This window comes from Eucyclogobius newberryi, unplaced genomic scaffold (genome assembly GCF_026437365.1).
Source record: "Eucyclogobius newberryi isolate DKJ021-1_F unplaced genomic scaffold, fEucNew1.0.hap1 SCAF_14, whole genome shotgun sequence".
NCBI lineage: Eukaryota > Metazoa > Chordata > Actinopteri > Gobiiformes > Gobiidae > Eucyclogobius > Eucyclogobius newberryi.
The window spans coordinates 26,851,767-26,867,867 of NW_027315768.1; the positions used below are offsets into that span (position 1 = coordinate 26,851,767).

General features: G+C 41.1%; 1 protein-coding gene across 1 annotated transcript in view; it reads left to right on the forward strand.

Annotated features, from left to right (window-relative positions):
• Positions 1-15,847, forward strand: part of thsd7ba (thrombospondin, type I, domain containing 7Ba) — a 274,964-nt gene extending 259,117 nt beyond the window's left edge. The window contains exons 22-28 of the mRNA XM_072443961.1: positions 37-205; positions 5,541-5,714; positions 7,048-7,143; positions 8,818-8,900; positions 10,412-10,607; positions 15,418-15,505; positions 15,661-15,847. Coding sequence (XP_072300062.1) covers positions 37-205; positions 5,541-5,714; positions 7,048-7,143; positions 8,818-8,900; positions 10,412-10,607; positions 15,418-15,505; positions 15,661-15,739 — 885 coding nt within the window. The 3' untranslated portion in view covers positions 15,740-15,847. The remainder of the gene's footprint in view (positions 1-36; positions 206-5,540; positions 5,715-7,047; positions 7,144-8,817; positions 8,901-10,411; positions 10,608-15,417; positions 15,506-15,660) is intronic.
• The last annotated feature ends 254 nt before the right edge of the window (positions 15,848-16,101 follow it).

Below are 16,101 nucleotides of genomic sequence, written 5' to 3' on the forward strand. Positions count from 1 at the left end.
GTGTGGATATTAAGTCCTGTCTGTGTGTGTGTGCAGGGTGCAGAGTGTGGAGAGGGCATTCGCAGGAGGGGCCTCTCGTGCTTGGTGCATTTAGGGGACTGGCCCGGGACCACAGCTCAGACGACCCACTCAGATCTGTGTGGAGATGCCATTAGGAGGGCCGTGCAGCAGGAGATGGAGCAGCCGTGTTTCGTCCCCTGTCCAGGTAAAAACGGGCTTATTGACGCAGTAATAAAGGAACACGATGTGAGTTTCCACTTGAATGATCAGTTTCAATCATTTGGAAATATTCAGATTGACAATGACTTCTGGGTGAAAGTTGAAACGTCTCTTTCAAAAACATTGTCCGTATGAATATATAAAAGCTTTTCTACCACATCTATTGACTGATTGTCCTTGTGCTTATGAATATGGTAACAGAAATGTGTCCAGTGAAAACGTATATTTCATCTTTTTATATGTTATGAAAAAACAGGGACAAGATGTAACTGTGACACAGAATGTGAGCTCTTTGCAGTTACACAATCCTTCTTGTTAATGCCTTTTCCAAAGGCAAGGTTCAGGTTAGCTAAATATACATTACCTGATTGATGACTTGGATTTTTGTGCACTGGATCATGTATCTAGAGATTGTGAACTAAATAAAGCATGAAGAATAATTATGTTTTAACCGAAGCAATTACCGGATCACTGCTGAGCGCAATCACTCTTCTCTATGATCAGGCAAATTAGTGGCTCTGGGGAACTGAAACAAATGTGCATCACAAAGAGAGCACACCTACGTGTAATTATTGAGCAAAAACATGGTAACTGCCCAGGGATCTTGGTTTCAAAAACAATTACAAAAGTGGAACAGTGTGAAAAGTCCAAACTGCAGGGACTTTCCTTTAAACAGGTAGATCAGCTGCTGCATGAATCTCCTCTAAATTAGTTCAAATTATATTTTGGATCTGTGAAGTTTGAATGCTCTACTGAGATTTACCAGACTTTGCAAAAACAATTTCACTTTGATTTCCTGGACAATGGTCTCAGTGGGACGGTGGGACATTAGAGTGAGCGTAGCTGCTGAGGCTCATCAAAGCGTTTGAATGTTGTTCTTTTAACTGGCTTATTCCAAACAGCAAGAAGTAACTGGACTGAAGTGAACACTGCTTATTACTATAATTATGTAGCCACAGCCACAGGGGAAAAGATTATTGTTTAGCAAACCACATGGAAAAAACCTGCCAAGTTGGTACTTTTCCACCTGTGAAGCAATGATAAATATATGATCGTGAATAGGTTTTGTAAATTCTTGCTTCTATGTGGTGCATTGTTTTTGTACTTGTTATGCCAGACCTGGAATCAAACTCATTCATGGGTAAATGAACCACAAGACCTTTGTTTATCACAGTAATTAAGAAACGATTCATGAAAATCACTTGGCATTTTGGCCAAATGAAATTGGCCCTTATATCCGCTCGTCTTTGCTGCGTGTTTTGATATTACTGTAATCACGATACAAACTTGTTTATTATACAGAGAAATGGAGAAGTGTATGAGTAAAACTGAATTACTAACTGATACTTAGGAGTAGCTCGGCTGTACTGGGCTTAGCTAAATGCTGCTGCCAGTTCAAAAGAAACATTTTCTCATAAGTTTTGCCTCGGCGCGAAAGGTGAGCACGTGAGGCGGCAGTGCACGTCGCCCATGACGTCACCAGACAACGGACTAAACCAATGTCCTACAACTGAAGAGGTAGATCGGTTGTCTTTAGACTTTAAGACGTATTTAATAAGAGTGTGTGAATAGTAATCATGTACATTCTGATTCTGCCTGTGCTTTGTACCACCAGCCGCGGGGCAAAGCTTCATCTCTAGAGTATTTGAGTATTTGAGTACTGGACACTCTGATTGAGGTTGTCTAAGTCTGTTGGAGCAGACATGAATTATTTAAACTATCCTCAAATGCCAGATCCAAAATGATTTGAGTTTGGCCTTTTTTCTCTTTGACAAAACATACCCAGGTTTAATGAACTTGCCTCTTGTTATTTTCTCATATTGAGTGTTGTGACTTTGTCTATTCTTCTGTAATGTGGCAGTGGTCCACCAGACCAAGTTACAGGTCAGATCTGTGGAGAGGCAAGCCCGATCACAATATGAATGCATGTTTTTCACAGTGTAGCAATGCAACATAGTTGGAGGAATGCAGGATAAGCATTTACAAGATCAGTTTAGTGCCATACTGTGGAACAATAGTGTCATCATAGGGGGAGGATCCCCTTCAGAACGATACAGAGTACACTTTTATCCTCCTCGCCTTCATTCATCCTTGTTCTGTGTTTTTGTCTTTTATACATTTGGAGAAGTACTGTGGACCTGCACTCAATACTGCAAAAAAAGGTCTTGGTGTATCTTTGTTTTAGCTCAGTCTTGATCTGGCTTTGTCTTGTAATTACAGGTCTATGCATATTATAGATATGGGTTTGAGTTTTGATTGTTTGGTTTGATTGTCAAACAGATTTGAAATGTCTGTTAAACAGATTACAGAGGCGCAGAGGTGTCATCTCGAGCTCCTGTTTGAAGGTTGACAACATAACTTTGTCCATTTTTTGTTTTGACAAGCTTGTGTAGTTGACAATATGTTTGATGTTTTGATTTTTCATGTCTTCATTGTTATCTAAAACTCAATATACTGTATTGTCCACCCCTATCCCCCATGTGTATTAAATAGCTTGGAATTTGGTTTACACACAAATTACAATTTACTAGTACTTTTCCTGTCTTGTCTGTGAGTCAAATATTTGGTTTAATTATAGAAATGTTTGAGAGCTTTTGCTATTGCCACATCCCCTTTTATTCTGTATTTAGTCGGTATATGGAGCCACAGGTGAGAGAAAAGGAAACAAAGCACGAGTATAATCAATGCTCTTTTCATTTGAAGCCTGTTGTCAGGGAGATAAATGTGATGGTCTTCTGATCACTTCTCACACGGCTCATGCTGCAGCGATTGGAGTGAATGAGACACTCACCGTTGTCTTTAGATACTTTCACATTTGCAACACCAAATCAAAGTTGGGCTTGAACTGGAACAAAACCAGGCCTAAACCTGGACTAAACCAAGACTAAACCAAGACTGAACCAGGGTTAAAACAGGAGGAAACGAAGACTTGACCAGGACTAAACTGGGAACAAACTTTGACTAAACCAGGGCACCCTTCATTCGTCTCGATTTAGATTCTGAATTTGATATGGTTGAACTTGATTAATCTTTCCTTAGTTTTGCTTGACTCCTGGTTTAGACCTGATGTCTAATCCAGTTTTATTCTATAGTTCTGACTTTAGATCCCTGCTGCTCTGTTCTATAGGTGTTGCTATGCTCCCACTGCCTCTTCCCCTGCAGCTTTGTCCTGGAGCACAGTGATAGCTGATGAAGTGGATCTCTGTCTAAGATGAAAGATAATGATTTGTGCCCATAGACAGACACGGTAATGGGCACACGAGCTGGGGAATCAGGCTGGAGCTGGCCGTATTAACACAGCAAGATGACCCGGCTGTGAATGACAAAAGATATTAACACTTGACCTTCAGACAGACCAGTGGGGAAGCTATTTGCACAACATCTAAGGTAAAGCAGTTCCCGGAGTGTGGATTTGTTCTAGTGCTAGTTCAGACGTCAGAGTTTGTTGCAGTAAGACGAGGACTTATTGAAGTTTAGTCATATGCAGTTTTATCTTGGAGTTAAATCCTGTCAGTCTAAGTTTGGTTCTTGGTTTATTCAACGGAATTCCACTTTTGTCTTGGCTTAGTCCTTGTTTAGTTTTAGAACAGGAGTCGTCATGGTTTGAACCCAGTTATTGTTGTACTTAAGTCCTGGTTGAGTCCTTTTTTAGACTTAAACTGCAGTGTTTTAGTCTGCTGTTTTTTGTACATCAACTCATCTTTAGACACAGTATACAGATAAAGGTATTTGACGTTATGAATATTGTATGAAGTTAGATGTGAAACTCTTAAAGGGCTGTTTCCCAGACTAAATGACATTGGTTGTCTGCCTCGCTGCTGCACCTCATACCTCGTATCATATAATTTATGTTCCTGGGTGGTCTATTACTACAGAATACCCACTGGGCGTTCTCTGTAATAGGTTTGTACATTCAGTACATTATCAGTGGCAGGAGTGGGCTGAGGTTGCTTTCGATCTGTTTTAAATGTTTCTAGTGCAGGCAGGGGAGCCAGTAAAAGGGTCCCTGAAATGAGCTCGACAAGGTGAATATAAAGCACTGCTCAATCTTTGTATAAAGGGGAAGTCTAGGCGGTGTTTTTGCATGAACACATATTTAATTATCTACTTTCAAATGAAAATGTAAAGTGCAACGTTTTGATTTATGTAAAATATTTAGATGTTTTTCTTCATTCACCTAACAAAATATTACACATTAGGCTGCCCCAAATAATTGTCTGTTTGCTGTAACCCGACCCACCATTTTTCAAGTAGGAAGGTAGGTAATTTCTTTTTTGTAGGTATAGATTTTAATGATAATTTGCCTATGAAATTAAGTTAATATTATCATTTGTCAAATCCTGTTTTTTTTATTCTGCCAGTGACACGCAGTGACCGCCAGGGGTCAGGCTTCAACAAACAATGAGTTGAACGTTTCGTTTTCATTTCTTTTTCGGCTTCGTAATATTTTTAGCGAGTTCCAGTGATACAAAATTATTCAACACGGCGCTTTTTTGAAAAAAATGTCGGTGAGTTGGCGAAATATAAGAAAAATAAAAGAATTTGGCATAATTTTGACAAAATGCTGATATTTTTCTTCAGTCGGCTATAATTTTGACGGCTTGGTCGGGTTAGGCAAACAGACATTTTGCTCTGCCTAATAATTTATCTTATTGGATATTACACATACTCTATGGAGAACTCAATTCAACTTATTTGAATTGTTAAACTGTTGTATTATATTCTTGTTCATTTCTAAAGAGCCTTGAGCACTGTCTGATGCATCATTAGTATTATGTTGCAAACTCTTACAAGAAATAAAAAATGTATTAACTGGGAAAACTTGCAATGCTCCTTTTCCTCTTTTACCTTGTGTACTCTTGTCTATATTTGAACTTGGTTTAGTCCTGTATAATTCTATACAAATAGCCTTGCAAATTGTCACATGGGTCGGAGGTCAGAGGTCATCTCCTCTGGTCTAAAGCTGGCCCGCTTTAGACCAGAGGAGATGTTTAACGCAAGATGATTGGACAAGAAAGAACAAAAGAGAACAAAGTTTGATTTTCTGAAACACATGCAAAGAAAAAAAAGCTACATTTCCAATTACGTTCTCACAAACAACATTCATACAATTTAACAAAAACTTGGTGAAACGTCTTGATCAAGGACCCAACAACATCACACATTGTTCAGAGTTGGGATCAAATCTGTCAACCCTTTAGTCAGAGGGTGAACAGTTCAACTACCGAGCCACTAAAACCCCCAAACTTATCTCATATCATCATTATCATCCTCCCCAGTGTCCATTCTCCCACACGTTCACCTCCCCCTGTATCTTCCAGGAGACTGCCACCTGACGGAGTGGTCCACCTGGTCGTCATGCCAACTCACCTGCGTCGAGGGGCGCAGTTTCGAGTCGAGCGGTCGCCAGGCGCGCTCCAGAGCTGTGGTCATTCAGGTCACGGAGAACCAGGCCAGCTGCCCGCATCAACTCTTTGAAACACAGCCATGTAACGGTAATGGGACAAAGGCCGCTATTACAGAGAACTTTCAAAATGTTCAATGTTCAATGGGAAATGACCAGAAGGGGCGGTCAATTTGTGATCAAATGACCCGTAGAGCAATCACTGGCATGGATCGGAGGTCATTGCAGTAAGTAGGTTATTCAACGGTTTCATTATACTTCATTGTAGCCAACAGCGGTATATAAAGAGCCACTTCATATCTGCCTGTCTTTTGTATTTTAGATATAGACTTCCCGGCTTCTTGGTGCCCTGTCTTTCGCCCTGTTAATTGCCTCTTTATAAATCTGCAATTAAAATCATAATTGCTATGTACTTGGCATTTAATTTTCAAGTGCTCACCTGTGAAATCTATTTGAATTCCAGAGCTGTATTTTAATGTCTCGCTCGGCTTCAGCTCTGTGTCATCGCCCCCTGTTGTCCCACAGCGCAGATCCTTTAGGTCAAGATCACTGCACTGAAGAACACATTTATAGAGTTACATGTGTTCATTTATACTTATGACTCATGCTTTGTGGTCTCATGCTTTGTACCTCCCACATGTGACATAATTAGAATGTTCTTTATGGAAAACTACTTGACAATCTTGTCTTGTACAGTTAGAGTTTCTCTGTACACTTTGATTCAACACTTTGATTCAACATTTCGCCCTGATTATAATGATAGGGTGACTTCCCTGTTACATGGCCAGTACATGTGATGACCAATTCACATCTTTAAATCTACAAAAGCCTTTTAAAACATGTATAAATCACTTCAGCTTTTGTTTCCCCAAAAAGGCCACATCATTTGGGCATCTATTGTCCATGGAGATAGTAGTGCTTTGCCTTATCCCCATAGCCTTTAATATTATTGTCATTATTTGAGGAGGTCATGAAAGTGTGTGCTGTTTTTTCCTTTTTGATACTATCTTGTGCTCATTATTAATAACATAGTATACAAGGTTGAAGGGAAGGAATACAGTTTTTTTTTATTGCACTAAAATATCAGCTTTTGAAAACACAGCCAAAACAAGGAAATTGTAATCACTCTCGTTTACACCAGCACACAAGAACACTGGCATAAAGGTGGGTAACGTGTCTTGCCCAAGGACACAACGAATAAGCCACCATCGCACCGGAAGTGACTGAGCCCACCCCTGCTGAGCATCACATTATCAAAGTGTCATGTAAAAAGTCTCCTCTCGCCCGCCGTGACACTCTCTGGTCTTCTAAGTCGTGTAAAAGCTGAAGGATTTGGGTTGGAGCAATGGTTAATGTGCGGGGAAACTAGAGGACAGAGAGTATGGAGCTGCTAATGAGAATGTTCTGGTCCTCTGCGGCTCCAGGAGGGAAGTGTCACAGTTACCAGTGGAGGACGGGAGCGTGGAGCAACAACCAGAGGGCCGTGTGGTGTCAGCGCTCCGACGGCGTCAATGTCACAGGTGAGCGGCTGCACTTGTCTCTGCCCGCACGCTCAAGCAGGCTTTAAACTCTTATCAATCAGTGTGTTTGTTTGATTTAGAGCCAATTATACATGTTTGTCCTCCTTTGGTTTAGCCCTTGGTTCAGACTAAAATTGGAATCTATGGATTAAATACCATGAGTCATTCATAGAGTACAGTAAATACAACTGGAAAGAACGTGTAAACAGTCTAATTCATCTGGACACATTGTATTTACCGTTGCAAGATAGGTCCAGGGATTTGACTCAAATGTCAAATGTCCTTTGTCTTTTACAATCGTGTGTTTTGTGAGAGGAAACCGTTCTTTTTTACTAAAGATGTAACTTTTCTTGCGAAGGGAAAGCCACCTGCATTGCCTAAAAATCATCCACAGTATGGCATTAAACATATCCGTGGTCATGGCAACAAGCAGGTGACGCCGTAAGGGCAAGTTAGATCTGTGGAGAGGCGTGGTCATTCACTGTACGAATGCATGTTTCACCATTGTAATTGTAATGGTAGTTTAATGCAATAATGTGGAACTTTTCGGGCAGAACAATGACATCTTCAGGGAGACGAGCAGGTGCTGGATCCTTCATGAGAAAAGTTACATAGCGCGTCTTTAAAGGACACTTTTTACACTGTAATGACACTGTTCCCTCATCAAAAACACACCTGGAGTTGCTTTTATCTTCATTCATGTTTGTCATGAAGTCGTAACACAATTTGTGACGAGGGAACGCCTCACAGATATAAAGGGATGTGGGTTTTCAGTAGGTACATTATTTTAAGTTATAAAACATGCTAAAGCCATATGTGCTCATGCATGTTTAAAGGCCAACAACAACACAAATAATGCATAATATGTGCCCTTTATAATATTTGCACAGTAATATACAAACTTGCCTACACTTCACACTCACATTTCACTGTGTTAGAGACTGTCGCTCGAGCCAGTCCATGAGCTTCTTCCTCTCCGTCATGTGCAGCAAAGTGAAACACTAAAGCTGCATGGATCCCCCTGTTCTTTCTTCTCTTGGACAGTCACATATGTGCAATCAAGTCAAGCTGCAATTGGCAAGAAAAGTATTTAATTTCATTCTTGTCAGTGTCAGAACAGCGATTTGAACTGGTCGGTGGTGGTTTGAGGAACACATTTGAGCTGTGCAGGTAATTGGATCTACTGTGGATTAGGGTTTTAGATTGTACAGTACATGCTGATATATTCTTGCAGCAGCATTGTAGTTGAATTCAGCCTATTTGATCGAGCTATTCGCGGCGTGGCTTCTATTGATTTTCTCTCTCCCTCTTAACATAAATAATCAATACGGCAGGCTGAGCTGGGAGGCTTTCAATCCATATGAATATAATCACGCATTTGTATTTGTGCAATATGTAGCATGCGCGGACGGCCACAACACACGTAATAGTTTTGTAGGAGAGTGAAAATGAGGTAGAACTGCAATGTGATCTTACAGGCCCGGAGGCAAAACCTAAGGCATTTTCTTTGATGTTTTGACATGCCATTTGCCATGTTGGAATGAAAACGTTCTCAGATTGATCAAGAAGCGTGATAGGTTTAACCGGGGCCATTCATCAGGTGTGACAGTGCATTAATTTGGTAATCAGCGGTTAAAAAGGAGAAGAGCAAAGATGTTGTGTGTGTCTGCCCAGGGGGATGTTACCAGCAGAAGAGGCCCACCACCATGAGACACTGCCACCCGCCCTGCACCAAACCCTTTTCCCACTGCACTCCGGTAAGTCCACTTTACATAACACTGTCCCTGCACAATACATGAACACACAATATCTTTCCACAGTCACTCCTCTTTTCATATTACGTAAAATTCCACTGCAGAAGGAATATGGCCAAACATTCAGTGGTAAAAGAAACAGGTACAGTGTATTTGATATCCATGAATGTGACTGTGTGGGAGTGAGGAGGTCGTGTTCTTAAACTGCTACTGCCCCTCAGAGGGTCTTTTATGTAACTGCAACTGAGAATGTTCATCTCGAGTCAACTACTGCATGGACCTAAAACACAGACCTGTATGTTTGTTACTGTCAAATAATACATGTTATTAGGTGTTTATTACTTGATTTAAACCTAATTTATTCAGGAAAATATCCACTGAGATTGCAAAATGGTCCAAAACTATGAAGAGTTAAGGTGCAACAGGACAAACACATTAACATGAAGTTAAAGATGCATTCTTATTGTGGAATTAAACCTCAATGTCAACATGCGTTTTGTTGTGGAATTTCTCTTATAACGATCGTCAAAGATCAGCAGATTTGTCTTTTCTCAAAAGTGAATGTTTAATCCTGTTGTTCAGTCAGTAATCATCTCTAGAGTTATATGTATATATATATATATATATATATATATATATATATATATATATATATTATATATATATATTATATATATATATTATATATATATTATATATATATATATAGTCAGGTCAGCAAGGTGGTCACATGACCCACTTCAATAGAAACATTTACATTTCTTTACCTGCAGGTCTTCCAGGAAGAAAGGCATGTAAATGGTGCAGGTACAAGAAAACAGAGGATACAAAAGCCCAGGAAAGAGACGTTGATAACATTTGCATTAAATCAATTCGCAGCTCTTACTGTTCTTTGAAAACAGTGCCCTAGTGTGAAACCAAAACTGGGCCTGGCCCGGGACATCCTGTGCACCCCAGGATGTCCCAGACATGTAAGTATCAGTTCTAATCTATCACAAGGTTCAAGGAGAGACCAGGCACCGAGGAGTCTATAATGTCACAAAGCAAAAGGGACAAATGATGAAATTGCAATAAACCTTATTCTGATTCTAATATTTTTCCATACAAATTTCAACACTATTTTCTTTCAAAACAACTTCAACATATTTTTCTCCACACCACAAATATTTTTTCTCAGTTCAGATAAATCGCCCTCTGCCAGAACCGGATGACACATTGTATTGTTTGTCCACGAATAACTGGTATTTAACATCGTGCCAAATACCAACGCTCAATACATTTCATGAAGATGTTTTTCTCCACACTATAAATATGTCATTGGTTCAGATAGAAACTCAAGCCCTCCAGAACGAGACCGTGTGAGTGTATCCCGGAGCGGGGCAGTGCTCTCTCCCAGCGCTGACTGTTCAGCTGGAACCTCTTCACAGCAATAGGAAATCAATGATTGGCCCCGTCTCTGCTCTAAGACGTCTCCCTGTGTCTTTTCCCTGCGCCGGGCTCGTCTCGTCGTGCAGAGCGGCGTGTGTGGGTGTGAGAGAGGTTACACCGAAGTCATGAGCTCGCACGGCTTCCTGGATTACTGCACCAGGACGCCGGGGGTGGACAGCTACAAGAAGGCGGACGTGAAGACCAACTCGGGCAGATTGAAACCGGGTCCGGCCCAAGCACAGGATGTCTTCACGGAGTGGACGCTGCGACCGGTGGGGCCAGGTACGGGAGTGGAGAGCCACAGGTCACAGGTTCAGTTCATAAGGGCAGTGGTCCGGGTCGTGCACAGTAGCACGTCCCGTCTGAAGATCTGACCACAGGGGGGATCAACCAGCATAGAATGGTAACACTTTACAATGATGGAACTTGAACTAGCCTTAATAAAGTGTGAACAACGACTTGATTCATTATGAACACGTAGATTATTATGGGATTCAAGCTTAGGGTATTAATTAATCAATCAATCTTTATTTATAGAGCCCTTTATAACACTCCAGACTTCACAAATAATGTAAATAATAAACAAAAAATATTCAGAAACACTTATTCTGAGTCTGAGCAATGAGGAAAAGCATTTGTGTTTCTGTTTGTGGAGTCAGAATAGGCAAGGCAAGGCAAGGCAAGTTTATTTGTAGAGCACATTTCATACACAAGGCAATTCAAAGTGCTTCACAGCAAGAAAAATGCATTCAAATCACAAAGAAACTACAGAAATACAATAAAATTAACTAAATTAAAAATTATCAATCCAACTGATTTTCTAAACTAATAAAATCACAAACAAAAGAGAAGAGTGCAAAGAAAAAATCCTTTCAGTCATATGCGCAGCCAAACAAAACTGTTTTTAGCTTAGATTTGAACATTGTCAGAGTAGAACCTGTCTCACATTTTCAGGAAGACTGTTCCAGATTTTAGCTGCATAAAACTGAAACGCAGATTCCCCATGTTTAGTCCTGACTCTGGCACCAGCAGGAGGCCGGTCCATGTTTAGTCCTGACTCTGGGCACCAGCAGGAGGCCGGTCCATGTTTAGTCCTGACTCTGGCACCAGCAGGAGGCCGGTCCATGTTTAGTCCTGACTCTGGCACCAGCAGGAGGCCGGTCCCTGAGGTCCTCAGAGTCCGAGATGGTTCATATGGCACTAACATATCCAAGATGTACTTTGGTGCTAGGCCATGGAGAGACTTGTACACAAGCAGAGCTGCTTTAAAGTCTATTCTCTGAGCCACAGGAGCCAGTGCAGAGACCTGAGAACAGGACTAATGTGATGGTACTTCCTGGTTCTGGTCAGGACCCAAGCAGCAGCGTTCTGGATGTACTGCAGCTGTTTTACAGCTCGTTTGGAGAGGCCAGTGAGCGGCCGTTACAGTAGTCTAATCTACTGGAGACAAACGCATGGATAAGTCTCTCTAAATCTGGTTTTGACACTATATTTTTGATTTTGGCAATGTTTTTAGATGGTAAAAAGCTGCTGATGTTATTGATTTGACGTGGCTGTTAAAGTTCAAGTCTGAGTCCATTATTACCCCCAGATTTCTAATTTGGTTTGTAGGTTTTAGAGCGAGACTCTGGAGGTGACCGCTAACACTTTCTCTTTGTTTCTGTGGGCCAAAAACGATTATTTCAGTCTTGTCTGAGTTCAGCTGGAGAAAGTTGTTTTGCATCCACACACTGATCTGTTGGATGCAGTGACAGAGTGAATCTACTGGCCCATAGTCACCTGCCGATAGTGAAACATAGATCTGAGTCTCGTCTGCATAATTGTGATAGGACACATTTTCACTGCGTATCAACTGACCTAACGGCAGCATGTAGAGGTTGAACAGAAGGGGACCCAGGACTGACCCTTGGGGCACGCCACAGGTCAGGGTCATGTGGTCTGAGACACAGCTACCAATTTCAACAAAGTACTTCCTGTCTTCCAGATAGGACCTTAACCAGTTTAGGGCAGTGCCAGTGATGCCCACCCAGTCCTCTAGTCTCTGTAAGAGGATCCCATGATCGACAGTGTCAAAAGCAGCACTCAGATCTAACAGAATTAAGACTGAGGCTTTGACCGTGTCAGTGTTCAAGTGGATGTCATTTGTCACCTTGACAAGAGCAGTCTCAGTGCTGTGATGAGGTCTAAAACCTGACTGAAAAACATCAAATGAGTTGTTTATTAAGAGGAAATCTGTGAGCTGTTGGTAAACAACCTTTTCAAGGACTTTGCCCCAAAATGGCAGATTAGAGATGGGCCGGTAATGACTCAGTACTGCGGCATCAAGACTGCTCTTCTTTAGGAGAGGCTTTATGACCGCAGTTTTCAAAGACATTGGGAATGTTCCAGATTGAAGCGACATGTTAACTATGTGAGTGAATGGTGCTAACAAACTGTTCAGCACAGACTTTAGAAATCTGGTGGGTAACACATCGAGGCAGCATGTAGATGAACTCAGACTGGTGATGATCTCATGGACAGTTTTGTCAGTTACTGGTGCAAAGTGAGTTAGCTCTAAGTGTCTTGGTGGTTTTAGGGTAATTTTTTGCATTGTGGGATTTATAGCATTTTTAATGCCCTGAACTTTGTCATTAAAGAATAATGCAAACTCATTACACTTGGATGTGGAAATGAGTTCTAACGGCAGCTGAGCTGGAGGGTTTGTTAATCTGTTTACTGTGGCAAACAGGACACGCGAGTTGTTACTGCAGCTTCCAATTATTTCAGAAAAATATCTTTCCCTAGTTCTACATAAGATTAGGTTGTACATGTTCAGCTTTTCTTTGTAAATCTCTTTTTGAACCTGGAGCTTTGACTTGCGCCATTTCCGTTCGGCCCTGCGGCACTCCCTTTTCTGTGCCCTGACCGAATCATCATTTCTCCACGGCGCCTTCTGCTTATTTTTAACCATTTTAGCCTTTATAGGGGCGATGGTGTCCAGAACATTCAAAACACTAGATGTAACAGAGTTCAACAAATCATTTACATTAGAACATGAGACATTTTCAAAGTTTATCATTTCCATAAACAGTGCACCTGTGCCATCACTTATGTGTCTCCTCTGAACAACTGCAGGACCAACCGGAGGTTTGGGAGAAACAGACAGGTCAAAGAAGACACAGAAATGATCAGACAGAGCAACATCGATCACATTAACATTTGAAATATTTACCCCCTTTGTAATTATGAGATCTAGAGTGTGTCCTTTGCTGTGGGTGGGGCCTCTCACATGCTGAGTAAGACTGAAGGTTTCAAGGACAGCATCAAGCTCTTTAGCGTTTCTGTCACAAATATTATCAACATGCACGTTGAAATCACCTGTAATGACCAAACAATCAAAGTCTGTGCATATGACTGAAAGCATCTCAGTAAAATCATCAATAAAACTTTGGCAGTGCTGGGGAGGCTTGTATAAAACAATGAAGAGAATGGATGGAGACCGTTTTAGCTCCATTTTAAAGGATACATACTCAAATGATGAAAACACCCCAAAAGACAACCTGCGGGTAATTATTTCATCTCTAAAGACAGCACAGACTCCACCCCCTTTTTTGTTTTCTCGTGTTTCAGATTCAAACTTAAAGTTGGGTGGAGCAGATTCTATCAGAACTACATTTCCTGTGTTTTTGTCAAGCCATGTTTCAGTTAAAAACATAAAATCAAGATTATAAGAAGAAATAAAATTATTAATTAAGAGAGATTTGTTACATAAGGATCTGACATTCAGCACAGCAAGTTTCAGACTAGTTTCAGTGAGACTGGGCTTTATCTTTTCACAGGGAATATGAATCACATTTCTCAGATTGGGCCTGACTCGCATTTTGTTTTTCCATCTGTGTGATGATGTGACTACAGAAATAGCACTAGGGGGGGCTCTTTTTACATAGGGCCTCGGGTTGGTTTGATTTTTAATGTGACAATAAGTCCCGGCAACGCTGAGACCCAGTGCATCCTAGCTATGGGAGATACCAGGTGAAAGGCGAGGTTGGATGGGTGGTGGGGCTTTTGTAGCCAAGGAGAGTTTGGGACCAGGTGAGAGGCGAGGGGGGATGGGTGGTGGGGCTTTTGTAGCCAAGGAGAGTTTGGGACCAGGTGAGAGGCGAGGGGGGATGGGTGGTGGGGCTTTTGCACAGAATATGGAAAAATAAATTATTATAGCAATGTATGCAGAAGGAAGTTAGGTTTAATTAATCAATCATTATTTATAGCTCCCTTTGCAGCACTCGGGGTGAGCAAAGTGCTTCACGATACAAATCAAGGAAATACAAAAGCATAAAACTATGTAAAAACAAACTGTACAAAATAAAGTGTCATTATAGAGTGTTAAAAGTGAATAAATAAATAAATACATTGAGCCTAGATGTAACAAGGCTAAAGTCTGTGATAGTGTGTAAGTATTTGAATAGTTCTTAATAAACTATGTGTTCATTATTAATCAAATATTTGTACATTCTTTATTAAGGCTAGTTAAGGTGTTATAAAGTTGTAACTTAATCGTAAAATCAATACTAACTATGGCATTATTGTCGCACACTAGCAAAAAATGTATTGTTATTTGGAAGATATGCAGAATTAGATTATCGAGTATGTTGTCTAGAATTAAAATAAATAAAAACGTCTATTGTCATCTCCTAAACAAAAGTACAAAGTGATATTTCCTGCACATTTTATGATCCTTACTCATTTACGGACACATGTTAGAACATTCCTGATGCTTTATGCCTAATGTCTGAATATTATGATGCTAAACATTCTCTAAAAGCTAGCTTAGTTACTTAATCTTACTATAATACATCATTATAAGTGAATCGATGAATTACTTTGTGGCTTTCCTGCATTTCTTCAAACAGCTACATATAATAAATAAATAGATAAGTAACATTTGAGAAGTATTGGACGCAGTAAGACAAAAGTTACAGTCTAGTCTCGCTTATTCACCTTCCTACAGAGAACGATATCAGTGTCGTTGCTAAAAATAAAACCGGGCGACGCCAAACGCTGCGCTCGGTTGGACTGTAGATTGATGGCCCCTTGTTCTCCCTGTTCTGTGCAGACGGCAGAGTGAAGATCTGGGTTTACGCCGTCATCGTCGTCGGATTCATCCTCATTCTCTTCATTATCGCCTTGTCCTTCCTGCTCTGGTATGGAAATGCCTTCGCTACTTGAAATGTACTTACACATTTTAGTCGTTCGGAAGCGCCCTTAACGCTGCAACATCGCAACAATCATTCCCGACCGCGTTTTTCTCTTAAACTGTCACGCCCCGATACTAAAAGCCTGTTGTTTATGTTTCCAGCACGCCTTCACACTCCTCCAAGACAGCGGCCCCTCAGAAACCCTTGAGTCTGGCCTACGACGGTGACATGGACATGTGAACGTGCCTCGTGACGGAAGTGAAGATTACGGCCCGCTACACGCCACAGCGCCCCCTTGAGGAGGTTCTGCCGCGCTCGTATTGCCATTTTGTACCGCGGAAAACGGGGGGAAACGGGATGATTCGACGCCGTAGCTCGGGAGAGGTTTGGCGGAGGTAAAATCTGCTGCTGCTGCTTCTCTTGCTGACGGGAAAGTAGACATTTTGAAACTTTGAACTGTAGTTTTTTTCTATTGTGACTGGTTGCCACGTTGAAAGTGATGTTTGGATCACAAGTGTCAAAAGCCTCGACATTGATCCATGAGAAAGATCTACAGTTTTTTTTCCTCTGAACTCTCACAGCAAGGGAAAGAAAGAAGACGT